This window comes from Dreissena polymorpha, chromosome 3 (assembly GCF_020536995.1).
Source record: "Dreissena polymorpha isolate Duluth1 chromosome 3, UMN_Dpol_1.0, whole genome shotgun sequence".
Lineage (NCBI taxonomy): Eukaryota > Metazoa > Mollusca > Bivalvia > Myida > Dreissenidae > Dreissena > Dreissena polymorpha.
In genome coordinates, this window is record NC_068357.1 from 43,920,771 (window position 1) to 43,947,558 (window position 26,788).

The 26,788-nt window shown below is 35.0% G+C and overlaps 2 protein-coding genes across 3 annotated transcripts in view; one reads left to right on the top strand and one right to left on the bottom strand.

Moving 5' to 3' along the window:
* On the bottom strand, window positions 1-24,286 carry LOC127873897 (cytoplasmic dynein 2 light intermediate chain 1-like). Of its 2 annotated transcripts, XR_008046429.1 has the most exons (16): window positions 24,157-24,286; window positions 21,500-21,549; window positions 21,263-21,318; window positions 16,734-16,768; window positions 15,500-15,569; window positions 12,815-12,903; window positions 12,183-12,438; window positions 10,390-10,467; window positions 9,842-9,921; window positions 5,640-5,710; window positions 5,216-5,261; window positions 4,438-4,489; window positions 3,297-3,389; window positions 2,430-2,517; window positions 774-1,587; window positions 1-610 (listed from the first exon to the last, which is right to left on the bottom strand). XR_008046429.1 is itself a non-coding variant. In XM_052418003.1 (15 exons), the coding sequence occupies exons 1-14, from the start codon at window positions 24,252-24,254 to the stop codon at window positions 2,443-2,445; spliced, it is 1,149 nt and encodes a 382-aa protein (XP_052273963.1). In that variant the 5' UTR covers window positions 24,255-24,286; the 3' UTR covers window positions 1-1,587; window positions 2,430-2,442. The 2 variants fall into 2 exon arrangements, 1 of the variants encoding a protein (XP_052273963.1); XM_052418003.1 differs by having other exon boundaries at window positions 1-1,587.
* The window catches only part of LOC127872178 (protein FAM98A-like), a 23,625-nt gene continuing 21,056 nt past the window's right edge, over window positions 24,220-26,788 (top strand). Inside the window, exons 1-4 of the mRNA XM_052415510.1 lie at window positions 24,220-24,374; window positions 25,350-25,498; window positions 26,270-26,326; window positions 26,546-26,623. Of these exons, the coding sequence (XP_052271470.1) occupies window positions 24,337-24,374; window positions 25,350-25,498; window positions 26,270-26,326; window positions 26,546-26,623 (322 nt within the window). The 5' untranslated portion in view covers window positions 24,220-24,336. The remainder of the gene's footprint in view (window positions 24,375-25,349; window positions 25,499-26,269; window positions 26,327-26,545; window positions 26,624-26,788) is intronic.

Here is a 26,788-nt window from a genome sequence, read left to right on the forward strand (position 1 = left end):
GACATTTATACGCATATTTTATTGTTTAATAGATAAAAAACAAGAGCTGTCACCATATAGGATGACTTATGCCCCCTATAAACGCTTGATAGAAGTTATGAGCTTTTTTCGAAACCTAAACGCAGATTTCGAAACCTAATCGCGGACCCTATGTTCAAGGTCAAGGTCACAGGGGTCAAAATTTGTGTGCGTATTGAAAGGCCTTGTCCATATACACATGCATACCACATATGAAGGTTATATCTGAAGGGACATAGAAGTTATGAGCACTTTTCAAAACCTAAACGCAGATTTCGAAACCTAAACGCGGACCCTATCTTCAACGTCAAGGTCACAGGGGTCAAAATTTGTGTGCATATGGAAAGGCCTAATCCATATACACATGCATACCAAATATGAAGGTTATATCTCAAGGGACATAGCAGTTATTAGCATTTTTCGAAACTTAAACGCAGATTTTGAAACCTAAACGCTGACCCTAAGTTCAAGGTCAAGGTCACAGGGGTCAAAATTTGTGTGCGTATGGAAAGGCCTTGTCCTTATACACATGCATACCAAATATGAAGGTTATATCTCAAGGGACATAGAAGTTATTAGCATTTTTTGAAACCTAAACGCAGATTTCGAAACCAAAACGCGGACCCTAAGTTCAAGGTCAAGGTCACAGGGTTAAAATGTTTTAGGTGTATGAAAAGGCATGGTCAATATACACATGCATACCAAATATGAAGGTTATATCTCAAGAGACAGAAGTTATGAGCATTTTTCGAAACCTAAACGCAGATTTCGAAACCTAAACGCGGACCCTAAGTTCAAGGTCAAGGTCACAGGGGTAAATATTTGTGTGCGTATTGAAAGGCCTTGTCCATATACACATGCATACCAAATATGAAGGTTACATCTCCAGGGACATAGAAGTTATGAGAATTTTTTGAAACCTAAACGCAGATTTCGAAACCTAAACGTGGACCCTAAGTTCAAGGTCAAGGTCATAGGGGTAAAAAAAATTGTGCGTATGGAAAGGCCTTGTCCATATACAGATGCATACCAAATATGAAGGTTATATCTCAAGGGACATAGAAGTTATGAGCATTTTTCGAAACCTAAACGCAAAGTGTGATGGAAAGACGGACAGACAGACGGACAGTCTGATCACTATATGCCCCCTTTTCTTCGAAAGGCATAATAATAGTATACAATTATAATAAATACATTGATCACAGGACAATGCAGATGTCAGCTCATAAAACAAGATTTATCTTGGAGTTCTGATTATAACATAGAACAGCGATACCATTTTTTTTACGTGAACTTGATTTAAAGGTTAGTAGCTCTGAAAAACACACACAACACAAGCTACATTTTCCGAATGGAACTGTTATTAATACACCTTAAAAAGGAAAGAATACATCTATTTGTAAATTAATGAAAAGTATGCACATAATCCACGTCTTGATCTGTCCTTAAGAATGACACTACAAAGTACGCATTAATTCCTTTTAATATGCTGGAAAAGGAAAAATCTTGATAAATAGGTCAGTTGTTATGTCTAGCTGTCACTGGACGGAATGGTCTCTTCATGATCGCCTGAAACATAGTGAATAATCGAATAAAACACCACGTGTAATTAAATACACCAAGATTTATAAAGAGTGCCAGTGTTACAAAAATATAACTGTCAACAATGAAATGTTTTGAGGTTAAGATCAGACAAAGTGTCGATTAACTTTTATTTTGGCGCTTGACCAAGGGACCATGTTTGTGCAATTCAATGTCAGTATGCTTCAGACTTTTGCAAGAAATTCCATCTTGGCTAAAAAAAGAAAAGAACAGTGTTTGAGTAACTTTCTTATTATATTTGAGCTTTGACCTAAACTATAACCTTGTTCTTGGACATCAGGCCTGAATCTTGTAAACAAAACTAAACATGCTTGTTACTTTTTGTTCTTGTGCCCTACACTTCACCTCCTCGTGTTTCCTCATGTTTATAACTACGCCAAATTGTTTTAAAATATATATGGTCAAAATAGGTTTGTTCTGTGACAAAGCCACCACCACATGATATGAACAGCACATTTAAACCATAAAAAGGCTGCTGTGAATATGGAATGGTGTCCATTCACTAAATATCATAACTTGAACTAAACTAGCTTTAGTGGAATCACTTGAATTTATGGGGTATAACTGTTGATCAATTTGAATTCCAGGCATATACAAGCGGTATTAAACTCAAGCACAGATATTTTTTAACCTGATTGGGTTTTACCAAAAATAGATTCATAACTATCATAAATTCAGCAAAGACAAGGCTTGTAAAAGCGCAAAAATTAGACTTCCGAGAAATTCAACAAACTAGATGAATAAGCACACAATAATACCAGCCTGCGGATTCATTCATAAAATCAAATCACAAATACATAAGTATGTACCTTTGTGAGAATTTCAAGCCCGAATTTCATCATATCTCGTTTTCTTCTGTGCTCTTCTTTCAGACTGTCGACGATACCTTTCTAACTCCTGAAATTGAGTTATGCGAATAGAGGAAATTACTCCATGAAAGATCAATGGACCAGAAAAGTTTTAAAACATGGGCAAAACCAATTGGTAGGGAAGGTGCCTAACAGATATATTCAAATTGACTATAAAGTTTCAGAAATCTTATGCAGCATTAAAAATGGCGCATTTTCATAAAATGAATAGTTCCTTGAGTTGGAGTGCAATGACCTAACAAGATGCTTATGTCAACCATATAGTCATGCTATTTATAAAGTTATATCAAAGTCAGTTCAGTTCAGAAGGGTCTGAGATTTGGCACCAAAACCAAGCATGGCATGGATCTAAGGACTCTATGATGAACTGACATTGAGTAGGACTGGAAAGTTAGAACTTTGTCACAATAATAATTTGGGCAAGCAGCTGCAAGAATGAGTATCTCATCCTTAATATAACTCTGTCTTAGAAAAACAGCTGTATTCTGTGTACATTGTTTGTTGCAGACCAAAGGATAAACAAATGAAAGCATGGTTATAAACTCAGAAATTTTATTTAAAAGAAGACAGTGACATCCCGAATCATTCAGAGCTGATTGTGCAGGCTGATTCAGCACGGAACATTTTGCAGACATGCACCAAGTCCAGTATTCTAACAAGACTCTAAAACAATTAAATTCCCTACACGTATATTCCCTACATGTATATTCCTTTCACTTATATTTCCTACCCTTATATTCCCTACACTTAGATTCGCTATACTTATATTCCCTACACTTATATATTCTCTGTGGTGGTGCCAGTTACCTCATCTTTCTGGACTCTCAATGTGTCGATTGCAGGCTCTGCATACTTGGGATCCTTACTGGGGTCCTCCACTCTAGCAGGGTTGTCAGTGTTCTGAGAACATTCAAACACAGATTAACCCTTAACCACTTAGATACGTATTTAACCCTTCACCACTTCGATATGATTTAAACCTTTACCACTTAGATGCGTATTTTGATGCACTTGTAGTTCCTCAGAAAGTTAAATTTAATTAAAAACCTTTCTTACTAGATTCAAAATTTAAAGGCTTCATTTCTAACCCTAAGATACTGATGAGCAGCAAACAGCACAAAACCTAAAAAGACTGCGAGTTACTCTTTTTTTTAAGCTGTTTGCACATAGCCATTTTCACTTAGTGTCTGAGTTGGAAAGAGTTAACTTTAGTATCTTGTACTTGCTTAGGTTTATATTCATAATTCTCAGCTATCATCCTTATTTTTGCTTATATAAGATGAAACTGATTATTTTAATTTTAAACTCATTTGTACATATGTTCTGTGTGTCCATATGTTCTGATAGTTTGATGATTTGATTCAGAGAATACTTAACATAAAACATTGTAAAATGTCTTTATATGAAACATTTCGGGCATTGAGTCATTTCTGTAGTGACACCATCATTAAAAATTGTAAAACTATTAATAATTACTGCGGGCCTAAAAGTCCATGACCTTTTGTTAGAATACGAATGTTTCATAATTGCTTATGTAACATATTAATACAATTACCTAAACATTTCAAATAACACTTATTGTATCATTATATGGTATTCAGTAATATTCAAAGTTTCCTTTAAAAAATCAATCAAAATGTGTCCTTACACTTGTATAATATCAGGTAGCCTTTCAATTTATTTCATTTTTGATGTGATTAAGAGTCATTAACTACTTGTTGTACCGGTTTATCTATGTCAATACTTAAAAATATATCTACCGGGTAATAATTGCTCACAAGTACATGTTATCATTTTTAGAATAAAAAAAGATAACAACAACATAGTTGTTTAAACAGCATCACCTATTAATTAATTAAATCTTAAATTGTACAAGAATAATAAGCTTTTTTTAGCATGATACAACATCCATTATCCTCTTTATTTTAAACGTAAAACAAGAACTGACCGTCTGTGGAAAATAGCTGGTAAAGCAGTGCTTCCAAAGGTCTATCGGTTTCCTAGAATAGTAAAAGGCACATATGGGGAGTGCTCTGGGAAATGTGGGCTTAATGCATGTGCGTAAAGTGTTGTCCCAGATTAGCCTGTGCAGTCTGCACAGGCTAATCAGGGACAACAATTTCTGCTTTTATTTGTTTCTTTTAAAAAGTCTTTTTAAGCAAAAATCAAGTTGAGGCAGAAAGTGCAGTCCGCACAGGCTAATGTGGAACGAAATTTTTCGCACATGCATTAAACCCCCTTTTCACAGAGCATTGTCCATATATAGTCTAAAGATCATCTTAATCGTTCAAATTATATTGATAAGAGAAATACTACAATCATAGTATACTATAAAACAGACATATTCATTACAAAACTAACCTAACAAAGATTTTATTTGAAAGCTGACAAAAGTTATCATACTTCTGAACAAATATCTGCAAAGGAAACCAAGTAACTGATATGAAAATTTAACCCTTTACCACTTAGATATGTATTTAACGCACTTGTAGTCCCTAAAAATTTTAATTAAAAACCTTCCTTACTACATTCAAATTTTAAAGGCTCTATTTCCAACCCTTAAATACTGATGAGCAGCAAACAGCATTTAACCTGAACAGACTGTGAGTTACTTGCAGGTTGTTCTGGTTTTATGCTGTTTGCAAAAAGCAATTTTCACTTTGCTTCTGAGTGGGAAAGGGTTAATTCAATTTGAACCAGGTTTTAAAGATAACCACAGTACATACTTTGCATTGACTCTGCCAATGTCTTTATCTGATAATGGCGGAGGTCCTTAAAAATAATATGAAGGCACTTCTGTGAACACAAGTTAAAGTTGACTCTCCTTTCTCAAGATGCAGCATGTTTTGTTTTCTTTAAATTTAAGATAAATAAGAAATTGGAGGCTATTTTTTATGGCATGTGATCATTCAAATGTTACATGATAGAAAAGCATCAAATAGCAATGTTATTTATTGTACAGATAAGTACATTTAAAAGTTTGTAATGATAGAATATATTGACAAGTATATAATTACTACTAAACAAAAAAACCTTTAATATATTAATATAAAGGAAAATACAAATAAAAATAAACAACAAATCATATCATGCACATTTTTGGTTTGCACTTTTAGAAATTCAATGTTACTTCAGCAGTATTTTGCTTACCAATTGCTTGCAATGAGTCAAGGCCTGCTGGCACCATCAACGGTTTGTTGTATTCTATTTGAATAGCTTTGCTGTAAGTCATCCAGAAGAATATAAATAATAACTTAAGCTACGAGTGAAAAATAAAGTATAATTTTTAAACTCATCTTTTGATAATCTAAAACATAGTTTACACTTAACTGAACATATTCTAAAGAATGATTTATACAGTTGATAATTTAAAGCATAATTTAAACCTAACTGTTGATTATCTAAAGCATACTTGACACTTTGAATAATCTTAATCATTATTTACGCTTTAGTATTGATAAACTTAAGCATAATTCACACTTAACTGAATTAATATAAGTATAGTACAAACAACTTGATGGAATAAACTTAACAAGAGGGCCATGATGGCCCTGAATCGCTAACCTGACTAACCTTGCCATATCAACTTAAATTCTATCAGCCCATATACAATCCCAAGCCAGATTTCATAAATTAATACATTCTGACAAAATTTCATTAAGACGTGATGAAAACTGTGACCTCCTTCATCTACACAAGGTTTTACTAGCATTGGCCCGGTGACCTAATTTTTGACCACAGATGACCCATATACTATCAGGGCTCCCCCTGGCCCAAAAATTTCTATAGCCAACATTTTAGCCAAATGTAATTTTGTGTAGCCAAATTTTAGAAACTGTAGCCAAAGTTTTAGCAAAGCATTAGGAACCACCTGTTGTAGGTCTAGGCTAAGGGGTGTTAAAGAAGAAACTACAAAACAAAGCTTTAATATGTTTATTACTATAATCATCATGTGTGCATAACAAAAATAAACAGTTTACAACAAACCATTTATAGAAGTACATACATCATAACTCAACAGGGGTGTCAAATGAGCAAAATCTAAAATCCTGAAAATAAGCCTAGCATGTGGGGGGCCAGTGCCAAAAGAGGGTTAATAATTCATAAAATTATGTTAACTGTGTTAACAATACATTGTATGTCAAATTAAAATAATTTGATTTTAAAATGACATTTAGTGACAGAAATCTTTAAATACCAGAACAAATATCCTCTAATTTATATCAATATCAAAAGAAGTTTTTGAGGGCCTAAATCCTGAATTCAGGAATAATCCTGAACTTTGACACCTCTGCTCAAGCACATGTTCATAAAATAAGCATATGATAAATTTACATTACATGAGCACATGATATCCTGAACATACATTTTAGCAGAAGGCTATAATCCACATTATGTGAGCATAACAAAAAAAAACAACAGTACAACAAAACATTTATAGATATACACACATCATAACTCAAGCACATGTTCATAAAATAAGGACATGATAATTTACATTACATGAGCACATGATATCCTGTACATACAAATTAGCAGAAGGCCATAATCCGCCTCAACTTCAATCCAGCCCAAATCTTGAAAGCATGTTTGAAATCAAACTTTTCCATTGGTGAGCTGTCTATGGACAAAATCAACAAGTTCTCCAAATTTTCAATTTTAATAGAATTTCTGAGAGATGTTGAATGTCAATTCCCTTTCTACCAAGCAAATTAACTACATTCTCATATATGCTCTCTGCATTTGCTCTTTGAAGTTCAGCCATTTCAAACTCATCAGTTTCCAAAAGTCTAACATAGGTCACTAAATTTTGCTTCACTGAAATGTCTGTGCTCTCATCGATCATGATACTGTACTTGCATGATGTCTGTTTCTCTGGAGAAGATCACTCCTCAGAACGTCTGCCATAAAGTTGTGAAATTCCGACACACTGGAGCTGTGTTCATATGACGTGTGGCTGTCAACTCAAAGGTCATTGAGCTGGGTTGCACCCTGAAAATATATTAATACTATATACATGTATTAATATAATTTATGATTTCAAGTATATTTTGCTCAATATTTGTAGCAAACTTAAACAAAATCAAATTTTATCAATCAATTTAAAACAAATCAAATTTGTTTTAAAGATGTTTTATTTATTTTTTTCACTTGCAAGACATACAATCTGTTCAGGTCTGGAACCAGCAATGATGCGAGAGTATGTTGTGCAGCAAAGTACACATTAGTCATAGCCGACACTACAGCCGCTTCACTTTTGGATATTGCTGCAGCCTGCGCATTTGTCATTGATGTTTTCAGACTTCAAGCTTGTGAGGCCTCTTTGTGATCTGAAATAAACAAAATTAAATATGCTAAATTTCAAAACAAAAAGCTCATTTTGAAAAGTGTCAATATATATTTATTATGAACATAACAAAATATTATTGTTTTTATTAATATATTATAAATAATATATTTTTTTTCATGTATATTCATTTTAATATTGATTGTCATTCTTTTTTATTACCTTTTGATTTTTCGTGTTTTGAAATGTTGTCTATTTTCAACATACTACACCCAAAGTGAATGAATTTGATTTTTGAAACTGTATGCATATTTTGCAAAACATCGTTTTTGATTTTGTCTAACCACTTGAATTCCGAAAGCCAAACATCTTTGAATGATCTATTATCAGATATGATTTTTTTTTAGACTGTGTCATTAGATTCGTCAGAGTCCAAAGGACGCTTATTGCCTATGGTCGCCATAATGGCAGTCGCAATTTCCGATACTTTCGCCAAAAATGTCAAGGGTTTTATACCCGTTCATCTATCGTCATTCACAACTGTAACACATTTAGCCTTTAGTCATTACAAACATTACGAACTTATCGAAATTAAAATCAATTATCAACTTCTTTACTTACGTTCATTGTGTGACTAAGTTGATAATTCGCTAACGGCTTTTACTCAAATTGATTGAAATCGGCAGCAATCTTTAATCTTTAATCAGATGTAATTGTTTATTTAAGCCGATAAGATGTGCGATTACACCATTGTTTTGTTTTCACACCCGTCATTTTCCTTTGTCTCAATGACCGGTTCTGACCGGTGTTAATGCCGACTGCGTATCAATTTTTCGGGTCAATAACACGGCGATGTATTGAAGCACAGTCTACAGCTGAAAGAGTTTATTATCTGGGACAGCATTTGTCAGGAAAAAAATCATTCGCCGAACGTTTTCGCCAAACAATTATTTTATTCCCTGAATTTGCTAAATTTTCGCCATTGGCAAATCTGGCGAACGGCGGCGGGAGCTCTGTAACTAATCAAAATCCATTATTATCAGGATTAACATTTTTACCATATTTCATTAAGATCAGATAAAAACTATGACCTCTATTGTCTACACAAGGTTTTTCTATTATTTGACCTAATGACCTAGTTTTTGACCCCAGATGACCCAAATACAATCCCAACCCAGATTTCATCAAGATAAACATTCTGACCAAATTTCATTAAGATTGGATGAAAACTGTGACCTCTATTGTCTTCACAAGGTTTTTCTATTATTTGATCTAGTGACCTAGTTTTTGACCCCAGATGACCCAAATACAATCCCAACCCAGATTTCATCAAGATAAACAATCTGACCAAATTTCATAAAGATTGGATGAAAACTTTGACCTCTATTGTCTACACAAGGTTTTTCTATTATTTGACCTAGTGACCTAGTTTTTGACCCCAGATGACTCAAATACAATCCCAACCCAGATTTCATCAAGATAAACTTTCTGACTAAATTTCATAAAGATTGGATGAAAACTGTGACCTCTATTGTCTACACAAGGTTTGACCTAGTGACCTAGTTTTTTACCCCAGATGACCCAAATACAATCCCAATCCAGATTTCATCAAGATAAACATCCTGACCAAATTTCATAAAGATTGGATGAAAACTGTGACCTCTATTGTCTACACAAGGTTTTTATATTATTTGACCTTGTGACCTAGTTTTTGACCCCAAATGACCCAAATACAATCCCAACCCAGATTTCATCAAGATAAACATTCTGACCAAATTTTATAAAGATTGGATGAAAACTGTGACCTCTACTGTCTACACAAACAAATTGTTGACGGAAACACGCACGCACACACACACACGCACGCACAACGGACGCCGGACATCACACGGTCACATAAGCTCACCATGTCACTTCGTGACAGGTGAGCTAAAAACAAATATGAACGCTCTGTGGAAAATTAACAGTTGTATAAAGATTACAACAATAAATCATAAGACAATATTCTGTCATTAATGATATGTCAAATAGACGCATGTTATTACATCTAAAGCCTCAACTCTACCTTGGTGTGGTCCCAAATAGCTGGTTGGTCATCACTGCTCGTACCTTTTGAACAAGCTGCTCTATTTTGATACTGAAGAACTGAAAGAATAGTGGAACAGGTCAAACAAACATACATGTGGAATAGGTTCCACAAACAATGACAACAACATTGAACTGGTTGAATAAACACCAAGATGGAACTGGTCGAACAAACAACAACATGAAAAAGGTTAAACAAACACTAATCACTAATATGATAGTGAAATTAAATCTACTTTATTGAACATGATTTATAAACATTGTCCATTTAAGTAGATCATTAAACTGCTATGATTTCCAGGTAAGGTGATAAACAACAATGTTTTTGTTAACAAAACCTTAACTAAATCCCATTTCTGTAATGTAGTAACTTACATTTTTCATCCTTTTTTTCAATACTAAATTCTTAGCCTGTTCATTTTAGTACCCATTTTAGTTTAGAACCAAATGTTAAAGATAAAAGCATAGTCGATTGTCTATCACTGCACACTAGACTGTACAATGTAGTTACACACATGAATGCCTTACCTGAAGTGTGGCTCCATTGGAGTGTGCAATGAACCGTAGAGTCTTACAGATCACCTTCCTCTTCTCAGAGTCCATATCCTGTATGTGAAATAGAATACAGTGAATACTTAGAGTCCATATCCTGAGGTATACATGTAGTGATATCCTGTATGTGAAATAGAATATAGTGATATCCTGTTTGTGAAATAGCATATAGTGATATCCTGCATGTGAAATAGAATAAAGTTAATACTAAGAGTCCATATCCTGATGTATAAATGAAGTGATATCCTGTATGTAAAATAGCATATAGTGATATCCTGTATGTGAAATAGCATATAGTGATATCCTGTATGTGAAATAGAATAAAGTTAATACTAAGAGTCCATATCCTGATGTATAAATGTAGTGATATCCTGTATGTGAAATAGCATATAGTGATATCCTGTATGTGAAATAGCATATAGTGATATCCTGTATGTGAAATAGAATAAAGTTAATACTAAGAGTCCATATCCTGACATATACATGTAGTGATATCCTGTATGTGAAATAGAATATAGTGATAACCTGTATGTGAAATAGCATATAGTGATATCCTGTATGTGAAATAGCATATAGTGATATCATGTATGTGAAATAGAATAAAGTTAATACTAAGAGTCCATATCCTGCTGTATACATGTAGTGATATCCTGTATGTGAAATAGCATATAGTGATATCCTGTATGTGAAATAGAATAAAGTTAATACTAAGAGTTCATATCCTGATGTATACATGTAGTGATATCCTGTATGTGAAAAAGCATATAGTGATATCCTGTATGTAAAATAGCATATAGTGATATCCTGTATGTGAAATAGCATATAGTGATATCCTGTTTGTGAAATAGAATATAGTGATATCCTGTATATGAAATAGAATAAAGTGATATCATGTATGTGAATAGAATATATTGACTACTACACAAGACATTTCACAAGGGAATGATAGAACACAAGAGATTCTTACAACATAAGACTTACACATTTCATAAGGGGATGATAGAACACAAGAGATTCTTACAACATAAGACTTACACATTTCATAAGGGGATGATAGAACACAAGAGATTCTTACAACATAAGACTTACACATGTCATAAGGGGATGATTGAACACAAGAGATTCTTACAACATAAGACTTACACATGTCATAAGGGGATGATAGAACACAAGAGATTCTTACAACATAAGACTTACACATTTCATAAGGGGATGATAGAACACAAGAGATTCTCACAACATGTATTTTAAAATTCATGTTTTTTTTTCATCACAACATGTAGTTATTTGAATAAAAAATGCTGTGTTCAATACATGTAATCCTTTAATTCATTTGAAGTCAAAAGTAGGTCAAGTTCAAGGTCAAAATGAGGTCAGGTGATGTGGGTGTGCTGAGAGTGGTTATAGATAACATCCATAAAGGTATGAAAGCTTTGTAGCAAGCGGTATAGATGTTAGACTAAACTAATTATTTTAGGTTAAGCAAGAATTCAGGTCCAACTGAATAACAATAGGGCATATTCAAGATCAATTAGAGGTGAGGGTGATGTGGGTATGTTCATGGGGTTAAAAATCAACAGCCATGCATGTCTTAAAGCTTTGTAGGATGCATTATACATGTAAGCCAAAATGTGTCCTTTGGGCTGAACCTCACTTCAACACATGGTTGAACATACGTGTTGCTGCTGAGGGCATGCTGTTTTTTTTACAACTAAATTTATGTTGTTGAATTTTTTAACGTAGTTGTGTAAATGAAAAAATTGTTTCACCTGAAATAGGTCATATTTTGTCCCAACAATAATCAGGGGCACAGGAAACAAATCCACCATGTTCTTGTCCTCATGGTCAACCCCAAAACTGTCTGCCGCGCGACGCTGCAAAATATCTCGAATGTTTGGATGGCTTTGCTTCATTTCAGTGATGGCAGTGTCAATACGAGTGCGACAGGATTGAAGAAGCGACTCAAGTGTGAACCAGATCTCATCTGGTTTAGAGAGGTCTACGCATATAATAACTGCTGCATGGCTGAAAAAGAATTAGACAGACATACACATGGATATTTATGATTACTTTTAAATTGCCAATACCTACAAATGGTATGTTAAAATATTAAAGATGGAATGGAACAGATTTAAAGATGAATAATATAGTGCATGTTTTAACTACTTATGTGAACATAAATGTACCAGTACAGTCAGCACAGGCTTATCAGGGACGACATTTTCCGCTTTAATGATATTTTTTGTTTCAAGTGTCTCTTCTTAGCAAAAATCCAGTTTAGGCAGAAAGTGGTGTCCCTGATTAGCCTGTATGGACGGGACAGGATGACACTCTACGCACATGCATTAAACCCCCTTTTCACAGAGCATGGCCCATATAGTCTTTCTAAAGTCCAACTTACTCAATGGTGTCTGGGTTCAATGGAACGTCCATCAGCTTGGACAGCCAGGTGCCCCCTCCTAGCTCCCAAATGTGACCTATATCTTTAGCCTAAAACACACATCACATATAAGGAATAAAAAAATTAACCCTTTCCTCCATAAGAAGCAAAGCCAAAATGGCTGTGTGCAAACAGCATAAAACCAGAACAGCCTGCAAGTAACTTGAAGTCTGTTCAGGTTAAATTCTGTTTGCTGCTCATCAGTAACTAAGGGTTGGAAATGAAGCCTTTAAAACCTGAATTGAGTAAGAAAGGTATTTAATTGAATGTAACTTTCTTAAGGTTTACAAATGTGTAAAAATACATATCTAAGGGGTAAAGGGTTAACAAAAGTTATAAGGCACCATTTGGAACAATACGTAGTTATTTTATAAACATTTAAATAAAGAGACTGGGCGAACTATTTATGACCAGTACAACAATTGGCCACCATATTGGAAAGCCGGGCTGTGATCTTAATTAATATTTTGTGAATGCTATTGTAGTCAAAGAATCTACAACTCAATAAACTGAGCAAAGGGTTCCACGTAAGCCCTAATGGGATTAATGATAAGACATCTTTTTTAAGTATATTATAATAAATAAATAGAATTATAATGTAATGCAGTTTTGAACTTGGCCAAGATATCATAGGGATACATTTTCTGAATAAGTTTCATGAAAATTGGGCAATAAATATTTAAACTTTTCATCAAACTAGTATTTGACCCCAAATGACCAAGTTTTTATCTTGGTAAAAATATCATTTTGACAAATGGTATTACCAAGTTTCATGAAGATTAAACTATAAATCTGGTCTCTGGAGTGGTCACATGTTTTTTATTTAATTTGACTATGTTACTTAGTTTTTACCCACATGACCCAGTTTCAAAATAAATAAAGAAATCGGAATAAATTCTGAGCAACGTTCATGAAGATATGTAAACAAGGGCTGTTTGTAAAACATGCATGCCCCCCATATGGGCTGTCCGTTGTAGTGGCAGCCATTGTGTGAATACGATTTTTGTCACTGTGACCTTGACCTTTGACCTTGTGACCTGAAAATCAATAGGGGTCATCTTCGGGTCACGATCAATGTACCTATGAAGTGTCATGATCCTAGGCAAAAGCGTTCTTGAGTTATCATCCGAAAATCATTTTACAATTTCGGGTCACCGTGACCTTGACCTTTGACCTTGTGACCTCAAAATCAATAGGGGTCATCTGCAAGTCATGATCAATCTACCTATGAAGTTTCATGATCCTAGGCGTATGCGTTCTTGAGTTATCATCCGAAAACCATTTTACTATTTCGGGTCACCGTGACCTTGACCTTTGACCTAGTGACCTCCAAATCAATAGGTGTCATCTGCGAGTCATGATCAATCTACCCATGAAGTTTCATGATCCTAGGCATATGCGTTCTTGAGTTATCATCCGGAAACCATTTTACTATTTCGGGTCACCGTGACCTTGACCTTTGACCTAGTGACCTCAAAATACATAGGGGTCATCTGCAAGTCATGATCAATCTACCCATGAAGTTTCATGATCCTAGGCATATGCGTTCTTGAGTAATCATTCAAAAACCATTTTACTATTTCAGGTCACTGTGACCTTGACCTTTGACCTAGTGACCTCAAAATCACTAGGGGTCATCTGCAAGTCATGATCAATGTACCTATGAAGTTTCATGATCCTAGGCCCAAGCGTTCTTGAGTTATCGTCTGACAACCACCTGGTGGACGGACCGACAGATCGACCGACAGACCGACATGAGCAAAGCAATATACCCCCTCTTCTTCGAAGGGGGGCATAATAATAGTATCTAGAGTATTTTTCTGTAATTTTAACATATGATCTAGTTTTTGACCTCATGTAAATCACTTTCAAACGTGGCCAAGATATAATTAGGACAAATGTTCTAACCAAGTTTCATGAAGGTCCTGCAATGATTGTGGCCTCTAGAATGTTCAGAAAGTTTACAAGCTTTTTCTTATGACCTAGTTTTTGACCTCATCGACCCGTTTCGTACTAGGCAAGACATCATCAACACCAATCTCATCACCAATATTTTTGATATAAGGGCAATAAATGATAATGTTAAATGTGATATATTGACCTACTTTTTCACCCCATGTGACCTAGTTTCATACTTGGTAGTAACATCATTGAGAAAAATGTTCTGACCAAGTTTTATAAAGATTGAGAATTATTGTAGTCTCTAAAATATTTACAAGACAAATGTTGACAACAGACCTATAACGCACAACACACAATCAGCAATCACAAAAGCTCACCATGAGCCTATTGTGCTCAGGTGAGCTTAAAATACAAATATTGTCCATGTTAAATAATGCAGATTAAAACAGTAAAAAAATTAGACTACTTTTTAGTCCACTGTAAATAATAATGTTTGCCTCTTCTACCACCACTACGGAACACAAATTTTACACATGAATGGGTACAGTTCCAATTAAACAGTTTTTTTCATTACATATGGGCCTTGCACTCTGAAAAAGGGATTTAATGAATGTGGGTAAAGTGTCGTCCTAGATGCGGACTGCACAGGCTAATCAGGGACGACACATTCTGTTCATATGATATTTTAAGTTTAGGCGGAAAGTGTCGTCCCAGATTATATGTCTTAATATGTAGTTCAGATACCATATTATGACCCTTTGATCGTCTAGCATACGTATACTCCAATGCAACGGTTGGCTTTGGAGCCTCATTCCTGAAAAGGATGCACAAATATGAGCCTCACTCTGTGAAAAGGGGGTTTAATGTATGTGCGTAAAGGGTCTTCCCGATTAGCCCGTGCAGTAGACACAGGCAAACTAGGGACGACACTTTCTGCCTAAACTGGATTTTTGTCAAGAAAGGTCTTCCTTAATACAATAAAAGTGGAAAGTGTCGTCCCTGATTAGCCTTTGTGAACTGCACAGGCTAATCTGAGATGACACTTTACACCATGAATTAAACCCCCTTTTCACAGAGTGTAACCCATATAAAAACAAGGGACAAAATTGTCACTAAACCAGGTTTTGAATTTGAAAAAAAAAGTATGATAAAGGAAGACAACTCAAACTGAACTGATTGTTTATAATTTACCCCCTTTGTTTCAAAATAAATATATTTTTTGTCGTGGTGATCTTGACCTTGGAGATATTGACGTAATTCTTTTGCGCGACACACCGTCCAATGATGGTGAACAAATGTGCCAAATGGTTTTAAAATCTCAAAATGAATGACATAGTTATGGCCCGGACAAGCTCATTTATGGCCATTTTTGACCTTTGAACTCAACTTGTGACCTTGACCTTGGAGATATCGACGTAATTTTTTGGCACGACACTCTAATGATGGTAAACAAATGTGCCAAATGATTTTGAAATCTCACAAAGAACGACAAAGTTATGGCCCGGACAAGCTTGTTCCACCTGCCCGCCAGCACGCCTGCCCGCCGACATTCGCCAATCTAATAACCAGTTTTTTCCTTCGGAAAACCTGGTTAAAAACTTCTTCATGCGATCACATTTAAAGCTAAGGTTAAGTCAAGGTAAAGGATCTGTGTACAGTCTGCATTTCAAAAATATTGTGGATTTTCACTCTTCTAACCCATTAGAAAAGCACACTGCTTAAAATTAAAATCTTTTTCTGGGAAAGTTTACAAGTATAGCATCTTGCAATGGGTTTGTTGCAAAAACATAAAATCTAAACTTAAAAATTTACATCAACAGTGTAGTAAGATATCTTGATATAGATATTGTATGTGGTTTAAAAATAAAACCGTTTCCAGACTTCTTAAAGTTATTCAGCATTTTTTTTACATTAATATCTGGTTTGCTTGCATTTTCTGCCCCCTTTACAAAATTGACTATGGTACACACGCATTTACCTGTCCAGAAACCTCAGGATAATCGATGTTTTACCCTGAAAAGATTAACATTATCATTAATTACAGTTTTCAATACAAACAAAGTTTTCAATACAGACACACAAAATGTCTATGAATATTTAATCCCCCGCTGAAAAGCAGATGGGGATTAAAGCAAATCCCCTTTGTCAGTAAGATAGTCCATTATTCCTTCCTAATCATTCATATCTGCACCTAACTCCTTAGACTTTAATGTATTTTAATGAAACTTGCCTAAATTATTGACAGCATGGAGAAAATGTGTAGAAGGCATGAGACAGTCATGCTGGTACAAGATCAAGGTCATTTCAAGAGCAAAGTTTGGGTATCCATTTTCACGTTAGCCCCATATCTTTAGTACTCTTTGACAATTCTTCATAAAACTTGCTTCTTATGTTAAGGAGATTGAGACAATGTTCAGAAAGTCAAGCCATTTAAAGGTCAAAGGTTGTATTTCTATGTCATAGGTTTTAGCCTCCATTTTTGTGTCCGCTCCATATCTTCTATACTCGTTGAAACAATTTTCATGAAACTTGGCTCAAATCTTAAGTGCATCAAGATTATTTGCAGAAGGCATGAGTTAGATGTGCTGACTCAAAGTTTTGAGCCTTCATTTTGTTTGCACAGCATTTCTCCTATACCATCTGAAGGACTTAAACAACAGATGCCTAAAATGTTAATAGCACTGAGCTCATGTGCAAAAGGCATGAGAAAGTCATGCAGTTTAAAGGCTTGGTCTAGGTCTCCATTTTTTTTTCTGTTTGAAATTTTATAAACCCTTAAAGGTATTTTCATGAAACCTCAGCTGAAATGTTGAGGTCATGGAGATGATGTGCAGAAAGCATGAATCAGTCACTTTGCATTAAGTTTCAGGTTAAACTTCAAAGTTAAAAGTTTAATCTTCTATTTTCGTGACTGGTCCCAGGGTTCGACAAATCCACTCGCCCGCTCGTAATTATGATTAGAAATGGGCTCCGGAGGAGTGAATATTCCGGCAGCGCTCGTCCTGCAGGGGGGGTGGCATTTCTGGCCGAAAAGATCTAATTTTCAAGTTTTAATACATCTTTACCAAACAAAACAACGTTTAATCGGCGATTTAAAATTAACTGGATGTTGATTTCTCCACACTGCGATAAAATAAGTCCTGTTCCCGTTACGCGTTAATATCGTTATGTTCAGTGAATGTATCTTTTACAGTATGGTATACGGCCTTTTAATACTGCTAAAAAATTCGTCTAAATTCATCACATCTTAAGATTGAAAGAGTGGCTATCGGCAAGTTTTAAAGGACGAAATGACAAAGAGAAAACTGCCTTTTGTACACACAGAGGCTTGTTTGAGTTTAACAAAATGCCTTTCGGACTCTCCAATGCTCCTAAAGTGTAATCATAGTGATTGTGACCATGAGGACAAAATTAAAAACAAACAAGTGAAAAGTGTGTTAAAACAGTTTATAAGCTTTATTGAAGCTCGTGAGTTAACAGTTCTATAAAAAAAACAATAGAAAATCACAATAAAACATATTAGTTCTGATTTATTGCAGTTTTTGAATAAATTGCAGGGCAAGTACATATTTCAGAAGGGCAAGTGAAAATTCTTAGCTACTCGCCCTGCAGGGCAAGTTGCTGAAAACAATGTTGTCGACCCCTGGGTCCATATTTCCTATACCCTTTGAAGCATTGTCATGAATCTTGCCTACAGTGTTTACATTATTATGGCCCGAAGACACAAGGCAATGACTACAGCTCAAGTTGAAGGTCACAATTAAGAGTAAAATATTTGAGCCTTAATGTCCCTGACCATATCTTCTATACCATTTGATGGATTTTCTTAACAAATTGAAGATTTTCATTAAGTTCATGTCTTTCAGAAGATGCTCAGTAGTCAGGAGTCAATCAAGATCACTTAATGGTCAAATTTTTCTCTATGGTTGATACAGCTGTTTATTGGACTGCCTTGTTCAACTTATACACATACATGTACATACACTTTTGAAAGATTTCAATAATAAACAATAGCTGTCACAATAGGATGACTTATGCCTCCTATAAACGCTTGATAGAAGTTATGAGCTTTTTTTTAAACCTTAACGCAGATTTCGAAACCTAAACGCGGACCCTAAGTTCAAGGTAAAGGTCACAGGGGTCAAAATTTGTGTGCGTATGGAAAGGCCTTGTCCATATACACATGCATACCAAATATGAAGGTTATATCTGAAGGGACATAGAAGTTATGAGCATTTTTCAAAACCTACACGCAGATTTCGAAACCTAAACGCAGACCCTATCTTCAAGGTCAAGTTCACAGGGGTCAAAATTTGTGTGCGTATGGAAAGGCCTTGTCCATATACACATGCATGCCAAATATGAAGGTTATATCTCAAGGGACATAGAAGTTATGAGCATTTTTCGAAACCTAAACGCGGATTTCGAAACCTAAACGCGGACCCTAAGTTTAAGGTCAAGGTCACAGGGGTCAAAACTTGTGTGCGTATGGAAAGGCCTGGTCCATATACACATGCATACCAAATATGAAGGTTATATCTCAAGGGACATAGAAGTTATGAGCATTTTTCGAAACCTAAACGCAAAGTGTGACGGACAGACAGACGGACGGACAGACGGACGGACAGTCTGATCACTATATGCCCGCTTTTTTTCGAAAGGGGGCATAAAAAGCTACAAACAAAAACTAAGTGAAGAAGATTTTTTTAATCGCAACCATGACACATTACTTGAAAAGGTGCTAAAGACAAAGAAAGCATGCAAATATTTATATAACCTACAACAAACCTTTGATGAAAATAATACTAAACAGCAGCAAACATGGGAAAGTATCATGACTTCGTATAACTATAATATTGATTGGAAGAACACATATCAAATACCATTTAAAGCCACAATTGACAATAACTTACGCAACTTTCAATACAAAATTCTCTTTACCTACTAAATTAAATGCATACCTGTATAAATGTAAATTAACACCTTCAAATCTATGCTCATTCTGTTCTAGTTATAAAGAAAGTTTAATACATATTTTGTATGAATGTAATATTGTACAACCAATATGGAGAGATCTTGAATATTATTTAGCAAGTAAAGATATATTCATTGACCTTAACGTGCTTGACATAGTTTTTGGGACAAAAAAGGAGGTGCAAACAATATGGTAACAAGGGCTGTTTTTAAAACATGCATGCCCCCCATATGGGCTGTCCGTTGTAGTGGCAGCCATTGTGTGAATACGTTTTTTGTCACTGTGACCTTGACTTTTGACCTAGTGACCTTAAAATCAATAGGGATCATCTGCGAGTCATGATCAATGTACCTATGAAGTGTCATGATCCTAGCTAGGCAAAAGCGTTCTTGAGTTATCATCCGGAAGCAATTTTACTGTTTCGGGTCACCGTGACCTTGACCTTTGACCTGAAAATCAATATGGGTCATCTGCCAGTCAAGATCAATGTACCTTTGAAGTTTCATGATCCTAGGCGTAAGCGTTTTTGAGTTATCATTCGGAAACCATTTAACTATTTCGGATCACCGTGACCTTAGACCTTTGACCTAGTGACCTCAAAATCAATAGGGGTCATCTGCCAGTCATGATCAATCTACCCATGAAGTTTCATGATCCTAGGAGTATGCGTTCTTGAGTTATCATCCGAAAATCATTTTACTGTTTTGGGTGACCATGACCTTGACCTTTGACTGTGTGACCTCAAAATCAATAGGGGTCATCTGCCAGTCATGATCAATCTACCTATGAAGTTTCATGATCCTAGGCGTATGCGTTCTTGAGTTATCATCCGAAAACCATTTTACTATTTCGGGTCACCGTGACCTTGACCTTTGACCTAGTGACCTCAAAATCTATAGGGGTCATCTGCGAGTCATGATCTATCTAACCATGAAGTTTCATGATCCTAGGGGTATGCGTTCTTGAGTTATCATCCGGAAACCATTTTACTATTTCGGGTCACCGTGACCTTGACCTTTGACCTAGTGACCTCAAAATCAATAGGGGTTATCTGCGAGTCATGATCAATCTACCTACCAAGTTTCATGATCCTAGGCGTATGCGTTCTTGATTTATCATCCGGAAACCATTTTACTATTTTGGGTCACCGTGACCTTGACCTTTGACCTAGTGACCTCAAAATCAATAGGGGTCATCTGCAAGTCATGATCAATGTACCTATGAAGTTTCATGATCCTAGCCCCAAGCGTTCTTGAGTTATAATCCGGAAACCACCTAGTGGACAGACCGACCGACAGACCGACATGTGCAAAGCAATATACCCCCTCTTCTTCGAAGGGGGGCATAACAAACACAAACAAACTGTTACCATATTTTTTTAAACAGCTCAATGTCTTGGGATAAATTCTTCACTAGTCTGTCTTTTGATAGTAACATATTTGTGTAGAAACTGAATGTCATAAATTAAGGAACAGCCTAAAATACCTTAATTAGACAAACAGATTCAAAATGAATAAAATAAGGTAACTTACAGCGTTTTTTGCTCCAATAATAAATAAAGAGTTTTCTTCTGCTGTATTTCCTTCATCTAAAAATATATACCATAATGAAACTTTAATGAATCATTCAAGATAATCTTACCTCCATTTTCAAATTACTCAGCTGCTAATACAAACAATCATAATTGTTTGTATTAACCACAATTTATTTAGGAAATTCTTTACACCATAATATTATATTTAAGTGAAATACAAATTATTGAACCATACCTTGAGTTTTTGCTGCCTTGTCTAAAGCAAGATCCCAGAGAGTTGTCATTCTGAAAGAAAAGTAATGTGATTGTTAATGTTATTATTCTATACATTACATGCTGAAGCAATCAAACAATTATGAACCTAGTCAATGATGAATGACAGATAGTCCTCCGATAAACAGTTGCTTTTATGAAGCTCTGAGCAAAACATACTACTTAAATAAGTCTAACATGATACTTATTATATTAAATATGGTTTTGCCAAGCTAGGAATAAGTACCTTAAATTGATACTAGTGGTGGATTGCATGAGTTATTAAATCACATTATATTTGCATCCAATTTATATTATAATAATTTGCCACACTTACATAACGATTCTATTAAGTGTTTATGAATTCTATAATTGGTGCCAATTCATATTAATAAATGTGCTTGACACCTAAAGATCTGGATCTGGATATATACATTTGTACACTGCAGAGCCTTTCAGTGCTGGCGCAAAGGAAGAGAGGGTGGTTAATCCCACTGTAGGACAATTGACCTGAGGCTGTCAACTGTATTGGCGTGCACAATATTGTCTTCTAGTTTATTCTAATCTAGTATTGTCTTAGGAAGAATGAGCTTTTGTATTGTATAGTTTTGCACTGGATTTGTTCAAAACACTTTAAATTATTAATTGAATAATGTTCAAGTATATTTTCGGGTTTGAAGTCTTCAAAAAGTGTTTGCAGTAACTCTGCATTTGGATTTGCGGACTGTGGTTAGAAAGTCATGGCATGGCAAGGCTGGAACCAGCCCCTCAACCACCTTACAGAAGAAAGTTAACCGCATTGCCTTCCTTCTTTCTTGGAGTGGAGTATCTGGGGGATCAGCCTGATGATCTGGTAGAGTAGTTGTGGGTAATTTATCTTGCTGCCTCCTTTTGTATTTTTTCAATTTTTCAATGGCTTTTTGTAGGCGTGGGTTCTAGACAATGGAGCTGTATTCTAAAATGGACCTTACCAAGGCAAGATAGGCAGTTTACGTCAGGTTATAGGGCAGTGTTATAGATTTCTTCGGAGGTAGCCCAGTATTAAGCTTTTTTCCGGATTTTGTTTTTTATGAGAGCTATAAAGATATGTCTTTGGATATTGTAATCCCAAGATATGGATTTTCCAGAACTTGTTGTAAGATGTGGTTTTCAAGCTTAAAGAAATTAGAGTTTTTTTGTTTGTCGTCAGGATGTAGCATTTTTTGTATTGAAGCGCATTTCCCATGTGTCTCAGCAACTTTTGATGGTACGGTAGAGCAGACAATGATCATCTGCGATAAAAGGCAAACTGAGTATAGTAGATTGTTGATGTGGTTTAAAATCATTAATGTGATTTAATTGAAAGCTTAAATTGTCTAAAGGCGCGTCATTGTATGACGCCGTCATGTATAATATTTTACTGCGACATCGCATGTTCACGCTTCACCGTTTGACGTCATGCTTTTTTAAAAAGAAAAATTATTTGGTTTGCAAGGTCCGTTAAATGGGGAACACCATATTGGGTATTTATAATATGTATTATCAATTAATTAATGCTATGTAATAAATATGTTTAAGATATTCAGATGTAGCGAACTTATTAAGATCATAAATAAGAAGTTCGATCTTTATTGAAAATGTTTCAAATTGTCATTTATGAAACCTTTTATCCTAATGAGTGTATGCTATTATATTTTACTTTGAATAGCATATCTGTTGTACTTTAATCTTATTATTCATTTCATTTTTATTGTTAATTTCATTTATTGTAGAGAATCATCAATGCTAGTCGTTATAGTTGTCATTGTGGTCATATTCGTCATTATCGTTTAATAGATCAAAAAATAAAAGTATGAAACTACTCGAGACACATCCATTTGCAACAATTTGGCAGGGGAATAACAAAGGGCTGTGCCCTGGGGTACTCAGGAGTCAACTGTAGCCAGGTTGGATTCCTCTCCCTCCACAACAACTTTCATGCTCTGTGAGGAAGTCCTCAAGCCAGTGGTTTATGTTAACAGTTAGGCCATACTGCTCTAGTTTGTTCAGTGGTTTTTTCATGAGGTACAGTGTCAAAGGAACAATTACATTATCATAGAGAGAATAGCAAGGTTTATTCAGCTGATTTAATTTTTACATTTATTTCCATTAGAACTGAATAAAACATGATAAGTTAGTATTTGTCATTGTTAAATATTGAAATGATATAATAAACTGTTGAAGTTCATAATAGAAGTGTAAATAAATATCAGATATTAAAGAATTTTGTGTTTTAAAATTGTCTCAATTTACTTATTCAAATAAACGTTTTCTTTTTTTAATGGACAAAGTGTGGCAAAACATTTATTATGAACCATAGATAAATCATAATTATACTGTGACAAATAATTATTGTTTGAGAATCTTTACTACATTGTCATTCCGTTCCAATGGATGCATGATTTTTGTTCTGTTGGTAATTTTAAGCTTTTAATTCATGTTGTTAAATGTCATATCCAAAACTCCAGAAATACTGTTTCAGTTCAGTTTATCTTGTAAATAAAGACATGAAATAAGGAATTCACACATAAAATACAAACACCAAGATTTTTCACATGTTTCTACTATGTAATGGATTTTTTCACCTTAAAAAAAAAGAGAAATAGCTGTCGACACTGTTACCTTGATGGAAAATATTGAATCTGTTGGTGACAACTTATAGGAATGTTTACAATTTGATCTGACTTATAAGACGCATCTACAAAACAAAAAGCTTTCATTGGAGACCGACGGTTACAAAACAGTAGGGTAGAGTTTTGCGGTGCTGCTGACAGCCGGTGTTGATTAAATATTAAATTTATAATGGAAAATGATATTCTAGATTCGTTGGAAGATATAGGGTTTGTAATTCATATGTTTTGTTTATGAATGCGTAACGTGTGTACGTTAATATTTCTTATATATGCCTTCAAAACGTACTTTTAATCACCCTATAGGCTACACTCAACTAATAAATTATGCCATCATTCTGAAACCAGTTTGTCCAGTACAAATGTTGTTATACTATTATTGCATTGGAAATTGGGAATAACAACAGAAATTGTGATTGAATGTTTTGCCATTTTACCTTATTCACTTAATAATATCTAATTGATTGGCAGCATTACTTTTAGATTGTATTGAAATACTTGCTTGTGCCAATGAGTTTGAGTCTGTTAGGACTCCTTAATTTAACAAAAATGGGAGTCCAAACCCTATCACTGGACTGTTCTGGTTTATTATATTACCAGATTAAGTTAAACGCTATGTTAGTAAAAGACGTGTTTTTTAAATTATGGTTGAAAAGCATAACATTAACAAAAGCTTTATGAAGCTATATATCCCAGTGTGACCCAAATTCGACGATGTAACGGTTACATGAAGCAATATTTAGCAAATAATTAAAGAAATAATGAAATGTTTAATAACACAAAATAATAATTTTATACTCTGATGTATTACTTTGAAATGATTCCAAGCCAATAATCATCCAATTAATCGATACAAATAGAACATCGTCAAATTTAGGTGTCGTCGAATTTGGGTCACGGTAGGATATATTTCACTTGCCTTTTATGAATTTATGACTATTTATGGGAAATTGCTTGCCAAACTATGAATATTTCCCTTAAATACCTCAGTAATCTCTAATTAAGATATGTATTGGAGCAAAACATATATTTGTATAAGAGCACTGCCATTTTGGCATATAAGCAGTTTTTACAAAGACATCTTAATGTTCAACTAACCCCTCTGTTTTAAGCTCTTTTAAAACTGTTAATGAAAAATGTAGCTACATCTGTAAACAACTTAATATACCGTAATCATGTTTGCAGTTATGAGGGAGACGTTCTACAGGAGGATGTGTTTAGGCAGATGGTGGAGCTGGGTCCCCAGTCCCGGGAGTACACGAGTCTGGTGTCCTGGCTCGTTCAACAGCTCTGTGAATTCTGCTCCATGGAAGAAGCTGTCAACCCTATCACTGGTGCACCAGTTGTCTTGTTGCCGTAGTCTTAGTGACTAATGTCAAATTATTTGTTTGTCCTGAGTTAATATTAACTACTTCTGTTTTGTATGCCCCCGGATTAAATGATCGAGGGTATATTGTTTTTGGCCTATGTGTCTGTCCCAAAATTTTAACCTTGGTCATAACTTTTGCAATAATGAAGACAGCAGCTTGATATTTGGCATGCATGTGTATCTCATGGAGCTTCACATTTTGAGTGGTGAAAGGTGAAGGTCATCCTTCAAGGTCAAAGGTCAAAAATATATAAATTCAAAGCGGCGCTTTAGGGGGCATTGTGTTTCTGACAAACACATCTCTTGTTTTTCATGTCCTCTGATCAAAAGATCGGGGGTATATCGTTTTTAGCCTATCTGTCTGTCACTGTGTCTGTCAGTCATTCATTGTGTGTCCCAAAACTATAACCTTGGTCATAACTTTTGCAATATTGAAGATAGCAACTTGATATTTGGCATGCATGTGCATCTCATGGAGCTGCACATTTTGAGTGGTGAAAGGTCAAGGTCATGCTTCAAGGTCAAAGGTCAAATATATGGCTTCAAAGTGGCGCAATAGGGGGCATTGTGTTTCTGAAAAACACATCTCTTGTTTAATTTTAATCTGATCATATGAGACATAGGTTAGTTTTTTCTCCATGCTCACCTTCCACCATGAATACACATGGCAGTTTTTACTCCCTCTCATTCATGATCATTTATGTGCCAGATAATTAAGTTGCCGTATGTATTACAGGTCCCGATGATGCATCCAACTTCATGATGGAGATCAGTGGTTTCCTTAGAGAATATGGTATTACACTTTTGTAAAGTTAATGTTAAGTGTTACCAACTGCATGATGTCTTCATCTGTTTGAAACATCAATCTCTGTCTTTTTAAAATGTTATTGTCATGATTTGTCCAAGGTTTGACATTAACAAATAATGTAAAGTTTATCTCAATTTATCAGGCAATATTTAAATGGATGTAAATTTGTGAACCTAAAGTTTATTTCTTCTGATCCGATTTCAGGTTGCCCCTACCAGACACTGAATGATGGACCTGTCACACAGAGACTGGATTCTAAGGATTCCAGACTTCAACTTCTTGGTAACATATAGAGAACAAATGCACTAAACCATAATAACGATGTATAATACAAGTATTATCTGTTCAAGTTTTGAATGCTAGACATTTGTGTATGTAAGCTCAGCAGCTAACTTGTTATTATGTATGCTCCCACTGTCAGTGGACACATGTCCATTTCTGGTGGAA